General features: G+C 34.5%; 2 protein-coding genes and 4 pseudogenes across 2 annotated transcripts; 3 read left to right on the top strand and 3 right to left on the bottom strand.

The window, feature by feature from the left end:
• The first annotated feature begins 49 nt into the window (after positions 1 to 49).
• Positions 50 to 991, top strand: LOC122358659 (olfactory receptor 51B5-like). The gene has a single exon (XM_043258525.1). It carries the CDS (start codon positions 50 to 52, stop codon positions 989 to 991), a length of 942 nt encoding a protein of 313 aa, XP_043114460.1.
• Positions 992 to 2,921: 1,930 nt separating this feature from the next.
• LOC122358658 lies at positions 2,922 to 3,864 on the top strand (annotated as a pseudogene).
• Positions 3,865 to 6,119: 2,255 nt separating this feature from the next.
• Positions 6,120 to 7,047, bottom strand: LOC122358416 (annotated as a pseudogene).
• A 2,464-nt stretch (positions 7,048 to 9,511) lies between these two features.
• Positions 9,512 to 10,213, top strand: LOC122358657 (annotated as a pseudogene).
• Positions 10,214 to 13,849: 3,636 nt separating this feature from the next.
• Positions 13,850 to 14,830, bottom strand: LOC122358375 (olfactory receptor 24-like). The gene has a single exon (XM_043258168.1). The coding sequence runs from the start codon at positions 14,828 to 14,830 to the stop codon at positions 13,850 to 13,852; it is 981 nt and encodes a 326-aa protein (XP_043114103.1).
• A 1,504-nt stretch (positions 14,831 to 16,334) lies between these two features.
• Positions 16,335 to 17,238, bottom strand: LOC122358656 (annotated as a pseudogene).
• Between the last annotated feature and the right edge of the window lie 835 nt (positions 17,239 to 18,073).

Genomic DNA, 18,073 nt, shown 5'->3' with positions numbered 1-18,073 from the left:
GCTTGTTTATTCTGGTTTGTGTAGGCCATTAATATTAGAAACATCCATCATGTATCCAAATGAATCTGTCCTCTCACTGGTCCTGACTCTGCACTCTCTGGAACTGCCTGAGACGAGCATTTATCCTGCATTCATATTTGGATTAATAACATACTTGTTTATCTTACTCTGCAATCTAACAATTATTATTACAATCTGCTTGAACAGGAATCTTCACAAACCAATGTACATACTGTTACTCAACCTGCCAATCAATGATGCAATGAATGCTTCGATCCTTTTTCCTCACCTGCTGTATAGTATATGGTCTCAGGACAGATCAATATCATATCCTGCATGTTTGCTTCAAGGCTTTTTTGTGCACTTTAATGGCGGAGCATCTTATCTTATTCTTACAGCTATGGCCTATGACAGGTATATCGCCATCTGCCACCCGCTGAGATATGGAGCCATTATGACTACTAATAACTTGGTGAAAATCATAACTGGGATGTGGCTATTAGATTTTATTCTTATAACTGTAGTTTTCTCTATTCTGGTACCTTACAGGATTTGCCAGACACACATGACAGATCTTGTCTGCTATAAGACACCAATACTGAAACTCTTATGTGATGGCGCAGAGGTGAACAATATTGTTGGGCTGAGTTGTATCATTTTTTACCACGGCCTTTCACTTTCTGCTGTGGCATTTACATACCTCCATATTTTAATCACTTGTATTACTAATAAGCAGTCTGATGCGAAGATTAAGGCACTTCAGACATGTGGTACTCATTTGGTCGTCTTCCTGTGGTTAGAGTTCAATACATTGTTTCCTAGCATTGCTCATCGATCTGAATTTGCTCCTGCTTTTGTACGCAGAGTTGTTTCTATTACCAATTTTGTCTTTCCTCCTCTTATGAATCCTCTGGTGTATGGTTTTAAAACCAAAGAGATCAGACAGAAAATTTTCACCTGTTTCAAAAACAAGAAGATATGCAGTTTTTGACCTGTTTATCGTACACTCTCAGAAACAAAAGCTGGGGCAATACCTTTTCAAAAGGTACATGTTTATACCTAAAGGGCTCATTTTAGTACCATAAATGTACATATTAGTACTTAACGTGTGCATATTTGAACCTAACAGGTACAAAAGTGTACCTTTTGAAAATGTACCGCCCCGGTGACAGCTTTTGAACTTTTATTTCTGAGACTGTATTGTAATCTAGACATGGGACATAAAGTTTCCCTTTACACAGACACATTGTCTCAAAGTGTCTGACAATAAGCAGACTACTGAAAGCAAAGAAATAGTATTCAAAAATAGTTATGTGATCTTAATATGACAGCCACAATGAAGAAACAACCCTCCTTATAGAAACATTTTTGTCTTGGCCACTGATAGCGCAAGTCTTAAAATGAAGTTAGTGTACTTAATTTTGAACATATTTGTACTATTTGATTGTATAGTTTTATAACTCGTCTTTTTTCGTCTTCATAATAAGGAAAATTCAGTTGTTTGATATTTATCAAAAGAGCTACAGGACAATGCAATGTCATGTACTTAAAATGATTGGTTTACAATGTTCAAAACAACAGATTAAATAAACAAATTGTATGTAATCACAGTAGTTATTTTATTTCCCCACCTAAAAGGTGAATGTGTTTCTCTCTGCAAAGCTTGAGATTGTCCAAACTGGACAAGACAAAGCAACCAATGCAGATAATTGTTTACTTTGTGAAAGAAAATAGAATGAGGAATCAGTTTACTGTCAAGGATTTGTCATGTTGCATCGCGCCACTTGTTTCAGGGAACACATTGTTAGATGTGTCATGCCACTCTTTTCTTCTCAACCACAACTGAAGGCAAGCCATTCTTTAATTATGGGTAGGTGAAGGGATCGATACAACATAGTATTGTAATATTGCCTGGCTACATTGTATCGAGACATGGATGGGTGGAATTTCAGCACCGGATTGTACTGCTCACACTTTTATTCAATCGCAAAGCCCGTGCATAGAAGAGTGAGAGGGGAAAACATGACATCAAATGGTAAAACAACAACACAAAGATGCATACACATTCAATATGTAACAAATATGGATATAATGGGAATCAAACTCATTATAAAGTCTTGCACTTGAATGTCAGTTAGACATAATCAGATGTAGTAATACTTAATTTATTTGGAAAAACTGGTGGCTCACAAGCCTGATTTGAGCCATGTGTTTGCAGCTTTGATCTGGGCCACACAGAGCATATATCTGTTAGTCTAAATGAAAGATTTTCATTAACAAAAGGGTTAACTGACATTTTATTTGTCAACAGCCAGGTAAAATTTGATATAGAAGTATTTTTAGCAAATTTTATATGGCTACAAGCAAAAGATGCTTTTAAATCAGACGGTGTAGTTACGCTATCTACCAGCAGGCCTGTGCAGTGCAACAAAACAACACCCGTTCCCATGACTAATACAACACAAATGGGAGTTTATCCACCCAACTCCATGTGTATAAAACTTTTGCCCACAGCTGACATTTAACAGTGTTGGAAGATGATCAGTTATGCGTGACAATTTGTGTAAGACAATATTATTTAAAAACTTTAACTTTAAGCAAATGAGGACTGGCAATTATTGGCCATGCTGTACAGTAAAGGACTTGGTTTATTAAACTAACGAGATGTGGATTTCAACAACAACAACAAAAGAATCATACTGTGGCAATTTTAGCCTGTTTAACGTTTATTCCTTTTTTAGGTTGTAAGTAAGATGAAGCTGGATACGACAAAATGAAAGGATGAAATGGATAAATGTTGAACACAAGTTCTAGCAAGATTTTCTTTTATTATTTTTGATAATTACTCTTTTTTATATTGAGAAAATAAACAGCCTGTTTATTCTGTTTTGTGTAGGCCATTAATATTAGAAACATTCATCATGTATCCAAATGAATCTGTCCTCTCACTGGTCCTGACTCTGCACTCTCTGGAACTGTCAAATACAAGCATTTATCCTGCATTCATATTTGGATTAATAACATACTTGTTTATCTTACTCTGCAATCTAACAATTATTATTACAATCTGCTTGAACAGAAATCTTCACAAACCAATGTACATATTGTTACTCAACCTGCCAATCAATGATGCAATGAATGCTTCGATCCTGTTTCCTCACCTGCTGTATAGTATATGGTCTCAGGACAGATCAATATCATATCCTGCATGTTTTCTTCAAGGCTTTTTCGCACACCTGAATGGCGGAGCATCTTATCTTATTCTTACCGCTATGGCCTATGACAGGTATATCGCTATCTGTTGCCCGCTGAGATATGGAGCCATTATGACTACTAATAACTTGGGTGAAAATCATAACTGGGATGTGGCTTTTAAATTTTTTTCTTATAATAGTAGTTTTCTCTCTTTTATTACCTTACAGGATTTGCCAGACACACATGACAGATCTTGTCTGCTATAAGACACCATTAATGAAACTCTTATGTGACGGCGCAGAGGTGAACAATATCGTTGGGTTGAGTTGTATCATTTTTTACCACGGCCTTTCACTTTCTGTTGTGGCATTTACATATATTCATATTTTAATCACTTGTATTACTAATAAGCAGTCTGATGCGAAGATTAAGGCACTTCAGACATGTGGTACACATTTGGTCGTCTTCCTGTTGTTAGAGTTTAATACTCTTTTTCCACTTATTTCACATCGATTTGAGTTTGTTCCTGCTTTCCTGCGCAGAGTGTTTTCTATTTCCAATTTTATCTTTCCACCTCTTGTAAATCCACTCGTGTATGGTTTTAAAACCAAAGAGATCAGACAGAAAATTTTCACCTATTTCAAAAACAAAAAGATACACAGTTTCTGATGTAGTTAGAAATGTGTGTGAAATAATCACGAACTGATGTAAAATTTTATATTTGTTAGAGACAGACACCCATATTTTCTGAAAGCGTCAAAAAATAGGCAGGCGGAAATTAACTTAACAGTATTCAGCAGGTCATGTGATCTCTACACGACAGCCACCATGAAGGGAGGACCTTCCTTTTTTCTAGGCCACTGATGGCATAAGTCTTTATGGAAGTTTAGCCTACTTAATTCTACTTAAACATATTTTTACTATTAAGTGTTGTATGTGTATATGTTTCCTAATAATAAATCTAGTTGTTTGACATTTAGCAAAAGAGCTTCAGCAAAAGGATTACAGTAAAAATTTTAAATGATAAAAATTATATAATTATAGTTGATGTTTTATTGCCCTACTGTTTAGAGCAGTATGCAATAAAAAAATTTAATTTGCCTATTGTAATCTATTAAATGCACACATATGTCTTTATAGGAAAGTACTAGACATAGGTGCAATGTTAAGCCTGTAAAATATTTTAATATTTGCATTTAACAGACTAAATTTGTATTTAACAGATCTCAATTTAATAAAATGTTGTTACAACACTTTCATTTCCATGGCTATTTGAACATCAAATAAATTATCTACAGAAAGATGGCAAAGAACATTTTCATAGAACATGCCTATGATCATTGCATTCATAAATACAAGCCATGTAATTGGTTATACTATGCAATGCTGAAAAAATGTGTAAAAAAGAAATATGATGCGTCACAAGCTTATCTAAATTTATATGTCACATCAAAACACTTTGCATTTGATTTTTTGTTTCCACTTTATTTGTGTCACATGAAATGTAGTTATTTTAATTGCACAGGGGCGCATTTGTCAAATTTAGTGACGTTTTTGCCCCAAGCCAAAAGTATTTCTGACCCATGGCCAGGGGGATAAACCTATGGGAGAAGATGCCATAAGGCTTACCTTATTGCATGCATAATACAGCGCTTAATGATCTCCGGTACTGTGCTGGATCTCCAGCATGCAGTGTTTGACTGCAGTAAAAAATAATACAAGATTTAAAACAAAAAACAAACAAGTCAAATCCATGAGTTTGCTTACCAATGGTATAAATCAAACTATTATTAGAATGTTTTGCTCTTATAAATACTATATATATATATATATATATAAATGCTGAGTTGAAGACCAGATGAGTAAAGAACCTAAAAAAGCTGCGAGGTGCAATGGTCAGAGATGTCAATCCAGTGCTTATTTACATGGAAGGAACTAATTAAAAGCAGCAGAGCTTTGTAAACAGCTCAGAGTAATAATGTCTTTTGTTGGTACTTTTACATTAACCTTTATTTAACCGTTCACTGCATGGCTTTGGGATTTCAACAATGGTGTATTACAATGGGGGCACACAAGTAACTTATTAGGCCTTTGTAGTATTTTTCTGAATTTATCTCATCAATGTGTAAGACTATGTTGTAGTGTAGAGTTTATAAAAAAAAAGAGACATAATTTCAAAGCAATCGAGAAAAACTGTATAAAAATATTCACAATGTTTTATAAATGCTCAAACATCAAATGTATCATTACATTGCGTACATCTGTTTGCCATATGCTTTTTACATATATCTATGTTAGAAATATCTATGCAGTCGCAAATCTATTGTAACTGAAAAATGTATATTCTGAAAGTACAATAATATGACAGGGCCTGACTTTTGTCATAAAATGCCATTCATGATAGCAGACCTCAGTTAACACTGAAAATGGCATAATGCACTTCTGCATTATCTGTTATAAGTATGTAAGTGATTTTGACATTTTGGAAGAAAACAAAGAGAAAATAGCTTTTTGTCTCCAGGGTGATCATTTTCTGAAAAGTTAGAAAGCCTGGTGTGTGTGCGTGTGTGTGTGTAGGTTTTAAAGAAGGAGATCAGTTGTGGGCACAATGTCTATTAGCCTTATTGCATTAAATAATACATTACTAATTGATTATGATCACCTGATATTTGTTGATTTCTATATAGTCACTGAGTTACATTGTGGAAGGTGATTGACTGCAATGTATGATGCAATTTTTATCTCTTATTTCAAATTATAATAAATCATTTTTAAAACATATATAGGTCTTGGCATTAATTCAAAATCCTTGCTGTGCAATTGCCCTCTACTAACAACATACTAAAAGTAATTCATTGAAATCTCTTTGAGCATGAGAAGGCGTTGAAGGACATCTTGGCACAAACCGAGGAAATAAAACACATTTAAACAGAGATTTTTCTGTGTAAGATTTTAAGGAAGTGTTTTCGTAGTTCGTGGCTGTTCATTCCATAAACAATTGGATTCAAAACAGGAGGCACAAAAAAATGAGTATCCCCATAATTTTCTGTAGATTTGCATTAACATCTGCAAACCTGTGGGACAGGGCGTAGAAAGTCCCGACAACCTCAAGCGTGAAGAAAATAACCAGTTGAGCGGCGCAAGTGTTGATGGCCTTGCTCTTTGTGTCAGACTTACTTGTAACTAAGCAGGTAATCAAAATCTTCACATAGGAAAATACTTGAATGGAAATACTAATAATCTGCATTACGGCTATTACAAAAAAGCCAAAAAAGGTGTTAACTGAAGTATTACCACAGGCCAGCTTAACAAGAGAAAGGTTATCACAAAATATACTCACAATATGGGATCTACATCTTGAATGCATTCCCTGCAAGGAAAACAGTGTGAAAATTAATAAAAAGTCAACCCCACACAGAGCCAAAATCATCATAACAACTCTGGGTGTCATTAGAGCATTATATCGCAGAGGCATACAAATAGCAATATAGCGATCAAAAGCCATGGCAGACAGGATGAACAAAACAGCATTCCCATACATGTGGAGCAGAAAACCCTGGAGCACACAGAGAGGATAGTATGTGTAATTGGTTTCCGTCACAATGTCATATAGAGCCTTGGGAAGCATGAATGTGATTCCCAATAAATCATTAGAGGAGGTTTAACAAAATGAAGTAAACTGGCTTGTGGAGACTCTGTCTCAGAATTACGAGGAGCAAAGGTCAGATTGCAAAAGTACCAAACACATAAATTAAGATGCCAAAAGAAAAATATGGGGTATTTTGTTCCTGAAGAGATAGAAAATGGATCCAGGGTCAGCTCAAAACTGACTATGATGGATAAGTTCTCCATTATGACCCTGTGAAATATGTGGAAAAGGAACTATTATTATCAAGACGCCTTCAAAATGTTTTTTATATAATATAACTTTACCAACAATCAAATAATGTTTCTCACCTCATGCACCCAAAGAGACTACAGACTACAGGCATGTAATGAAAGACACATTAGTGTTATATAGTCTTTTTCTGACAACACCCACATCTAAAGCCTTCAAGAAAAGAAAAGGGGGGGCCTGAAAGGTGAAGAGTGTTTCCATAAGCAGGAGACTTGGGACTGCATTAGTACCATGACAATACTGACTAATTGTAAAAGTTAGGAGATACACATGTTTGTACATGTTTTCTAAAATTATTTATAGTTTTTCCAAATGCGTTTACCAAAAGAATAATAGGCATGTATGTACATCATGGAAACCATTATCGTCAATGGTCTCTATCAACTGGGAAACGCAGCCCAGAACAGATGAGTTGTTAATTCTCACTTCTTGGTAACACTTTATGGTAAGGGTTATGCCTTACTTCATGCATTAATATCTCATGAATGATCAGGAACTAACTTGAGTTAAAGTCTTTCATTCATGACTTCATGGATGAACTACACATTAATTAAGACATGAACTAAGATGGGCACGTCATCGTGATTAAGTGATTTATTAGACATGATCATGATGTTTTCTTTGTTCACAAGAAAGAAAGAAAAAAGGCCTTTACTATGTATTTTGGATAAATCTAAGCTTATAGGACATAAATTGTCATGAATTTGAGCATTAAAAAATAGTATTAATTTGCATGAGGTAAAACTGCTTGAAGTACTTAATGAATTTGCAAAAATCCATATTAACTTATGCATGCATACAGGCTGGAACAGCCAATCAATTAATGTGAGAAGTAATGTTTTTGTTTAGTTTTTTTTTAATTAGCTATGTTCATATAGCCGTCCAGGTAAATGAACAGACCCCAACACTGGCCAATCACACCACTTAGCATGAGCAATTCTGCTGACATTCAAATACAGTAGTCATCATTAACTAAGCATTAGTTCCTTGAGCGCGTCGGTGAAGCTATGGGAATGCCTTCCAGCATGACGGCTCTGAATCATGTGTGAAATCAAACCAATGAAATGGTGGGACGTCACTGGCCAGGAAGCATAAAAGCACGTAGAATGCGGTCGGCTTCAGCTTTCTGTCATTCAGCGAAAGCGCTCTGTGTGAAAGCGCTCCGTTTGTCAAAAGTGAGGGGCGAGGGCAAGTCATGCTATCCCATGTGTGCTCATCCGTGCAAATGTTACATCTTGCCCGATGACACACATAGGTTGCCACTTGCACCATCAGGCAGTTTATGGCAGCTTTGGTGGCCACGCAGAGACATCTTTGGCTGACTCTATCTGTCTCTATATTTATGCAAATTGGATAACAAAGACCTTTACTTATTTAGTTAGTTAGTTTCTTATTACTATTTTACTTACCTCTGTGTCTCGGTCCATTTTGTTGCACTCACTGTGATTTCCAATAAAAAGAGAGCAATAAAAACTAAATATAATCCACATTAACATATCACAACACTTATTCCAAAGTCTGGGCCCTGCTAGAAAAAAAGCCTAGTTTTTGTACCGTAACCTCGGGGCTTCCAGCAAAAGTTGATTTATTGACATAAGAATCCTGTTTGTTTGATGAAAAGTCAGCATCTCAGTTAAATAAGTTGGGACAAGGTCATTGAGAGCTTTAAAAACTCAAAAAATCAACTCTAAAAGAAACATATTTGCCATGCTTCTCCCACCATAACTCTAGTTTTACTGCAGTATTTTCATTAAAGCACAGTAACCACAATGCTGTCCAAGGTTTTACCACAGTAACTGTAATTTTACTTTGCTATTTGTAGTTTAAGTACAATAACCACAACATACTGCGTCGCTACATTGACTGACAGCGCTTTTTTTGGTGGAGGGGGTTTTGTTAACCAAATGGTGTAGTTATGACATCTACCAGTACACGCACATGTCTCAAAACAACACCTGCTCCCATGACCAATCCAATAACTCCATGAGTATAAATGATTAGCCTACAGGTTACATTCAGCAGTGCTGAAGGATGGTCACTTCAGGTGATTAAATACAACTTGTGCTGATTTCAATGCAGTTTGAGCTACTTCTTCTGAGTAATTTGATCTGAATACTATTATGAGATTTTGCATGATCTTTGTGCAAATAGGCTTCATTATTTTAAATCTCAGTGACTGTGTATCCATTTTATCAGATAGTTGTTTAATGTTTATACTTTTTTTAGGTTGTAGCCAAAGTAAGATTATGCTGGATATGGCAAAATGAAAGGATGAAACTCAAGTGTTGGACACCAACTTCACATAAGTCCTGGCAAGATATTCATTGATTATTTTTGATTATTACACTTTCTTTGAATTGATATCATTAACAGCTTGTTTATTCTGGTTTGTGTAGGCCATTAATAGTAGAATTAATCATGTATCCAAATGAATCTGTCCTCTCACTGGTCCTGACCTTGCACTCTCTGGAACTGTCAGAGATGAGCATTTATCCTGCATTCATATTTGGATTAATAACATACTTGTTTATCTTACTCTGCAATCTCACAATTATTATTACAATCTGCTTGAACAGAAATCTTCACAAACCAATGTACATATTGTTGCTTAACCTCCCTATCAATGATGTAATAGGTGCTACAAGCCTGTTTCCTCACCTGCTGTATAGTATATGGTCTCAGGACAGATCGATATCATATCCTGCATGTTTGCTTCAAGGCTTTTTGTGCACTTTAATGGCGGAGCATCTTATCTTAGTCTTACGCTATGGCCTATGACAGGTATATCGCCATCTGCCACCCGGCTGAGATATGGAGCCATTATGACTACTAATAACTTGGTGAAAATCATAACTGGGATGTGGCTTTTAAATTTTATTCTTATATTTGTAGTTTGCTCTCTTCTATTTCCTTACAGGATTTGCCAGACACACATGACAGATCTAGTCTGCTATAAGACACCATTAATGAAACTCTTATGTGATGCATAGAGGTGAACAATATCTTTGGGTTGAGTTGCATAATTTTTACCACGGCCTTTCACTTTCTGTTGTGGCATTTACATATATTCATATTTTAATCACGTGTATTACTAATAAGCAGTCTGATCACGAAGATTAAGGCACTTCAGACATGTGTGGTACTCATTTGGTAAATCTTCCTGTTGTTAGAGTTTAATACTCTTTTCCACTTCTTTCACATCGATCCGAGTTTGTGCCTGCTTTCCTGCGCAGAGTGTTTTCTATTTCCAATTTTATCTTTCCTCCTTTTCGTGAACCCACTCGTGTATGGTTTTAAAACTAAAGAGATCAGACAGAAAATTTTCACCTGTTTCAAAAACAAAATATACAGCTTCTGATATATGGCTCATTGTCAGACTAAATCTGTTTAGCATATAAAGTGTCTAAATTACGCAATTAAATAATTAGATTAATGAAATAAAATGAGTAGTATTCCTCTGGTCATGTGATGATTCCTTGAGGAAGGAACAAACTGGCTAATGCTTTGTCTAGAATATACTTATGAAACAGCGATGTTTATGTGCTTAATTTTATTTTTACTTATTTTATTATTTCATATTTGTACTATTCATTTTTATGTATGTATTCAAATGTATTCAATTTCTTTTAGTAATGCTGTTTTATACTGTTGGAATTAGCAACTTTTAGTAACTTTTAGGGTATAAAGGTAATCAAAGCCTCAGATGTTTCTGATACATTCAAGTTTTTGCATTAACATATTTTATAATGCAGTCAGAAATCAAATGAACAAAGATTTGTATTTGCCATTATATTCATCATCATTTAAGAAAGTTTTACTATCCATATGTTAGTCTCTATAAATTTTAACTGCTTAGCATTATACAATTTTAATTGGTTTTCTCAGTTTAGTGGAAACAAAAGATACTTGTAGAGCAACATCAATAGACTTTGTGGGGGAATACAATTTTTCTTCTATTTTCACTATGTATTAACGTCATTCTGTTTATTTCATGACCATTCTGTTTCATTCTGTATTCATGGCTACTGACTGTGGTGTAATATTAACTGCAGGTCCAATGACTGTGTGTTGTTAAAGGGGTGGTAAACTACTTATTTTCTAGGCTTGATTGTGTGTATGGGGTGCAGTCTAACATATGACAATGCTTCATTTAAAAAAAAAAAAAAAAACATTATTTACATTCAATCTAAACTGTGCTATCCCTTCTCTCATGAGCATCAAGTTGCCAATAGCTAAAAGAAATATTGACAACAATGGCATTGTTAATCTTGCTTATCAGTTTGAACCCGAATGAGATTCAGAGAACATTAGTGAGGAAGATCATTAGTGAAGAATCTGTGCAAGCATTGCTCTTACAGGACGTTTCAGAATGGTTTGTTATTGTCACAAATACACTGTAATTGCTACCGCTTATGTCAGCTTTTAATATGCAATTTTATACTTATTCAAGCTTTAATAGAGCAGTTTAATAGAGCTTTAATAGAGAAGTAATTGTATGATTTGTAACAGTAAGAAGTGTTTACCAGCAAGTATTGTTCGCTACCACAGCACATCCATGTTTAACACTTCTCCAGGTTTTGTGAAAAATGAGCTGATGATCTAAATGACTGCAGGAGAGACAGAGAGAGATCATGTATTGTCTGTACTCTGATTTTGCTGTAAATGTATAAAGAAAATTGCTTTGTCAGACTAGGGGAAATTTCACCACACCCCTGGGCCCTCGGTACAAATATAAATTTGATGAAAAAACTACTAACATAGAAACTTTGGACATTTTTTGATGATTTATAATTTATGTCATTGTCACACTGACAAATAGAACTGTTTTTTTTCAAAAACTGACGGAAATCCTGCACGCCTCGCCCTCGCCAGGCAGAGTGGATTCTCTAATAGAATAGAATATTAATAAATATTAACACTGTTCTCAATTAAAACTAAATCAAGAATGCTATTCTACAAAGACAAGAAACACTACATGAAACAGCTGAAAAAAATGTACAGGTACACAGCATTATTATTATTATTTTCAGGCAAATATAATAATCCATTATAATATTTTTTCGTAGGCTGCTGTATTTTCAGCTGTGTTCAGGTTAAACCATGAATGGCCAATCAAATATTGAGTACTCCTGCTCTAAAATATCATTAATATGAATATTGTTGTTGCCTGAGAGCAGCGCGTCGTTTAGTAAATATAAGAGTAATTTAAATACAGAGTACTACTGCCATAAGAGGGGCGTATAGTGCACTAAAAATAAGAGTAACAGCAGTACATAGTTAAATAAAATTAATAGGAATGTGAATATTAAATACTCCTGCCGTGTGGACAGTGCAAAGCATTTTAAAATAACAGTGATATGAATTTTGAATACTACTGCTGCTCTGAAAGAAGCGCATGGTGCACTAAAAATAAAAGTAATATGAATATTGTGGGGGCATGACATACTTATTGTAAATCAACAACCCAAAGCAATGCTTTCGATATGTAACAAATATGCATATGATGAAAAAAGATGAAAAGCTTTATATTGTTGACCGCCACACACAATGCAGTTGCCATGCGTGGCGTGTACCTTTGGATGACACGGTGCATTTCAGAGTTCATATTCACAAGATCGTCTGTTGTGTGGGAACTCAAAGCATATTTTTATTTTATATCTAAATAAACAATTTTCATCAACCCAAAAGGGTTAACTGAAATTTTATTTGTCAACTGCCCAGTTACGTTTTATATTTTTAGCAACTTTTAACTGACAAAGCAGATGATGTAGTTATGACACCTACTGTGAACTTTCTACAAAACAACACCTCATAATAAGTAATAGAAGTTTATCCACCAACTCCATGTTTATAAAACTTTTGCCCATAGGTGATTTTTACCACTGCTGACGGATAATCACTTAAGATGACTAAATACAACTTGTGCTGCTTTTAAGGCATCTGAGCAACATCTTATGAATACAGAGTGATATTTGTGCAAATAGGCCTTGTTATTTCAAATCTCAATAATTGTATTTTTAGTCATTAACATATTTTTTTCATTTTAGTCATTAAGCTTTTGCATCACAAAAAAGCAACACTCTTTATGGTGTGAGGAGGGTTTTCCTCTCTCTATTTGCTCATGTATGAACACATGAAAAAGACTAGTAAAAAGTAAGGTAATCCAATATTTGTTAACAATTGCTTTTAATGCCTTCACAACAATTACAAAGAATTATTTAGACCGATATATTGTGGGAAAATCATGTTTTTGTTATTCTCTTATAATATGTGACCCTTAATCACAAAACCAGTCATAAGTAACATAGGTACATTTGTAGCAATAGCCAACAATACATTGTAAGGGTCAAAATATTGTTTTTCTTTCATGCCAAATATTATTAGGATGTTAAATAAAGATTAAAGATCATGTTCCACAAAGATATTTTGTCAATTTATCAAAACGTAATTTTGATTAGTAATATGCATTGCTAAAAACTTCATTTGGACAGCATTGAAGGCATATATATATATATATATATATATATATATATATATATATATATATATATATATATATATATATATATATATATATATATATATATATATATGTATATGAGATTATGTAGAAATCTCAGTTTAGAAGAAATTTACCCTAGGGACTGATTTTGTGGTCCACAGTCACATATAGTTTAGTAAATGTTCATCCGGAATATAGAAAAGAATATGAATATAAATATAAAAGAAACCTTTTTCATTTATTACATGTCATGATTATTTTCTGTTTTTAATAGCGGGCGTATTTTTACCTGGGCTGACTTTGTGCTTTTTCAAAAGCAAAACGAAAGCTATTCTAACATCTTTAGTTTTCATTCCGTATATGATTGGATTGACAGTCGGAAGGACTGTATAAATCATCAAACCACAAATTCTCTGTGCATTGGAAGAAATGTTGGGGATCCTATATGACATTATAGCAATGGTTGTCACTATTTCAAAGAGCAGAAATGCAGCAATCTGGCCTATACATGTATTTAGAGCCTTAACTCTCGAATCGGCGTGTGTTTGTTTAATGCACGTGATGAGAATCTGTGTATAAGAGAACAGCTGGATAGAGATACTGCTGATCTGAATAAAGGCTGTTATAAATAAACCATAAATGTTGTTTACAGTCATATCCCCTCCACATGAAAGTAAAAGCAAAGATGGGTTGTCACAGTACACGTTGGTAATAAAAGATTTGCATTTTACCATTCTAGACTGAAGCGAAAACAACACTAGTATTAAGGTAAAGTCAAGGCCCCACACCAGCGTTATGATTCCACATACTTTACAAGGAGTCATGATAGAGTTATACCTGAGCGGGTCGCATATCGCTATGTACCGGTCTACTGACATGGCTGCCAGTAGAAAAGGTATTGAACCCCCATAAAAATGTAGCAAAAAACCCTGAAGAACACACGTAGGGTAATATACATCATTTGTTTCCGTTAAAATGTCCAAAAGCACCCTGGGCAGACAGACTGTGATTCCCATTAAATCGGTTAGAGGAAGACCGAACAGGATGTAGAACATCGGCTTGTGAAGGCTTCTCTGAGTGACTATCAGTCCAAGAATGGTTCCATTACAGATCACAGAGAACAAGTAGATCAGAGCTCCAGCCAAGAACACCGGATATATTGCTGTGGGATGGATATCAAATTTTCCAATTTTGAGATTAAATGTGAAAGCGGGATTTGAAAGGTTTCCAGCCATTAAAAACCTTGATGGAACACAAAGATGAATATAGATTTTCACCATAGAGAATTGTGCATAAATGGCACTCTTAACCATACAGTTACAATAAGCCTTACCTTAGTTCACGTATACTCTGTTGTATGTTGTATGAACTGAATACAGGCTTGCATGCACTACCATATAGACTATGGTACATTGTCACCTTTTATGCTGAAAAAAAACAGTCATGGGAGTTGAAGCCACCGTTCTTTTAACACCAGATGATGTAATGTCTAAAATAGACATGAGATATTCACTGCATTTCCGTAGTATTTAAAATAATGACAGGCCATTATTTATTTTAAACACTAAATGCTGAAATACATTGTTTTCACACACATTTTTTGGAGCCAGTTCTAGCTGCTAAATGTGCTCAGATTTTAAGCATTAGGAGTTGAGCAGTATTTCACAAAATTCTGAATAATGTAAGATGAGCATAGATTTTGTTATCAGAGATCAACATTTTGATATTTAGTATTTTTATTACATTAAGTAATGTTAGATGCCATTTTCTAACATCTAACATTACTTAAAAGTTTGTAAGAGTGTGATCAGTCTTAAGTGAATTCTTTTTTCTTTCTAACTATTCACAAAATCGTCCACATATACAGTTTGTTTTAATTATATGTTCATTTATATTTGCACGTTCCAGATTTAAGAGGAAAGTGGTTGTTTTTCTCTCTTTCTTTCATTTTTTTATTTCTTTTTAGCCATTTCCTTTGGTAAAAAAGCAAAGCAGACCACAATGAAAACCAAAAATTCAAAGTTAAATAGACCAAAAAAGCTGCACTCTCCCTATAGGGTTAGCGAAGTCAAATTGTATTATGATGTATGTATGACTGTGTTACACAATAGGTCTATTGTACACAATGCAAAAAATGCAAATGTATGTTTTTCTTACAAATAAAAAACCCTGTAGCATTGAGTCGTTTAATAAAAGACATTATGCATATGCCTTGAAAATAATTGCAATTACATTAACATTTATCATACCTAAAAAGAATATATTTAATATACATTTAGGCCCAAAGCATAAAACAACACCCTTTTTGCAACAATTCCATCTAATTACTAATTAGAGTTATGCACTTTTCAGATTTATGCACTTTTATTGTTTTATGTTTCAGACTTGAAAATGTTATAGCAATAGTGCCCACAAAACACAAAGGTATCAACATATAAAAACAAACAGGTTGGTTTACAGGACCATGTCTTCACTGATAATTCATGTTTCATAGATGAGGTCTCTGAGACTGTCAAAAAAAAATAATACATTGCTCATGGATGTATAAGTGTGAAAATTAACTGTAAGCTAATTGAAGTAAATGTGATTTTTGTCCTGCTACACTTTATAATTAATCATAACACTAATATGTAAATGGTTTTGTAGAATATCTTGGCATAATCCGTATAAAAGATATAAAAATATATCTTACAAATATTTTACATCTTATTGATTTTCCTGCGCATAATTCTTAGCATATTATTTAAGTATTTCATGACTGTTCAATCCATAAACTATTGGATTCATAAGTGGAGGCACTAGAAAATGAGCATTCCCATAATCTTCTGCAGATTGGCGTTTACATTTGAGAACCTGTGTGACAGGATGGTGAAACTTCCAACAACCTCATACGTGATGAAAATGACCAGCTGGGCGACATGAGTGTTGATGGCCTTGCTCTTTGCATCAGACCTACTCGTGACCAAGCAAGGTAATCAAAATCTTCACATACAAAACACTTGAACAGAAACACTAATAATCTGCATTATGGCTGTTGTAAATAAGCCAAAAATGTTGTTAACTATAGTATTACCGCCCAGGCCAGCTTAACAAGAGAAGGATTATCACAAACACATTCAAAATGTCAGATCTGCATCTATAATTTCTTCCTGCAAAGAAAACAGCAAAACAATTAAAAAAAGTCAAGGCCCCATACAAGAAGCAACAATTCCCATCACAAACTTTGGTGTCATGAGAGGAGCATTATATCGCAGAGGCATACAAATGGCAACATAGCGATCAAAAGCCATGGCAGCCAGGATGAACAAAACACCACCCCCATACATGTGGAGCAGAAAACCTGGAGCACACAGAGAGAGGATAGTATGTGTAATTGGTTTCCGTCACAATGTCAGAGAGAGAACCTTGGGAAGCATGGAAGTGATTCCCACAAAATCATTCAAAGGAAGGCTGAACAAAATGAAGTAAACTGGCTTGTGGAGACTTTCTGTCAGAATTATAAGGAGCAACAGGGTCAGATTACAAACAGCACCAAACATATAGATAAAGATGCAAAGACAAATATGGGATATTTTGCTCCTGGAGGGACAGAAAATGGATCCAGGGTCAGCTCAAAACTGACTACGATGGATAAGTTCTCCATTATGATTCTGGAATCTGTGGAAAATAGGAAAAATTATCAGGCGTTTACATTCATATCAATAAAACACCAATTTCCTGTAATGAATTGAAAAATAAAACATGTTACTTACTTCATCACACTTAAAACCTCTAACAGCACATCAGTTAAAAGAGACTACAGTATGTTGATGTCATCTACAAGTTCAAATTAAAACTTTCTTATATAGGCAGGGCTGGAAATGGAGGGAGGCAGGGCGGAGTCCTGGGAATAATTTCGAGGGGAAATTTCATTTCCAACTAGTTAGGCTTATTTGGAAATTAAAGTGATTTGTATATTTTATCCATTCAAAACAAATATGAAAGCAATGCCAGCACTGCACATTAACATGCACATTTCTGCACATGTTTTGCTGCACAGCGCCGACTTGCGCCAGAAAACCTGCAGACTACAGACGATGGAAATGCTTTTCTATCGCTGCGTGTTTTGCTGCACCTCACAGGACAGATTGTGAAAGCAGATTGCAGTTTTTGTCATTCATGGTAACAAACAAACATAAATAAAGTGCATAGACATGTATCTAATAGATTCAATGTACAGTGTAGAGAAGCATTATTCATTAAAATGGAACTTTGTGAGATCTCTATGAACTAAGTGATTTACTATGAACAAATGTGAATTTCTTTATGATGTTTTATACATTTTTATTTTATAAAAAAGCTAATGTTAAGTCACAGCTGATCACTGCACATCTTGTTTTTCACACAGTGCTGATTCGTTTATAAATGAATTTAGTGAGTCAATGATTCAATGACCCATTCATAAAGACACTAATTTGCTTCATTACTAAATTAATCAG

The sequence above is a fragment of the Puntigrus tetrazona genome, chromosome 15 (genome assembly GCF_018831695.1).
Source record: "Puntigrus tetrazona isolate hp1 chromosome 15, ASM1883169v1, whole genome shotgun sequence".
NCBI lineage: Eukaryota > Metazoa > Chordata > Actinopteri > Cypriniformes > Cyprinidae > Puntigrus > Puntigrus tetrazona.
The sequence above is the reverse complement of the archived record's forward strand: the minus strand, read 5'-3'. Positions and strand labels throughout refer to the sequence as shown.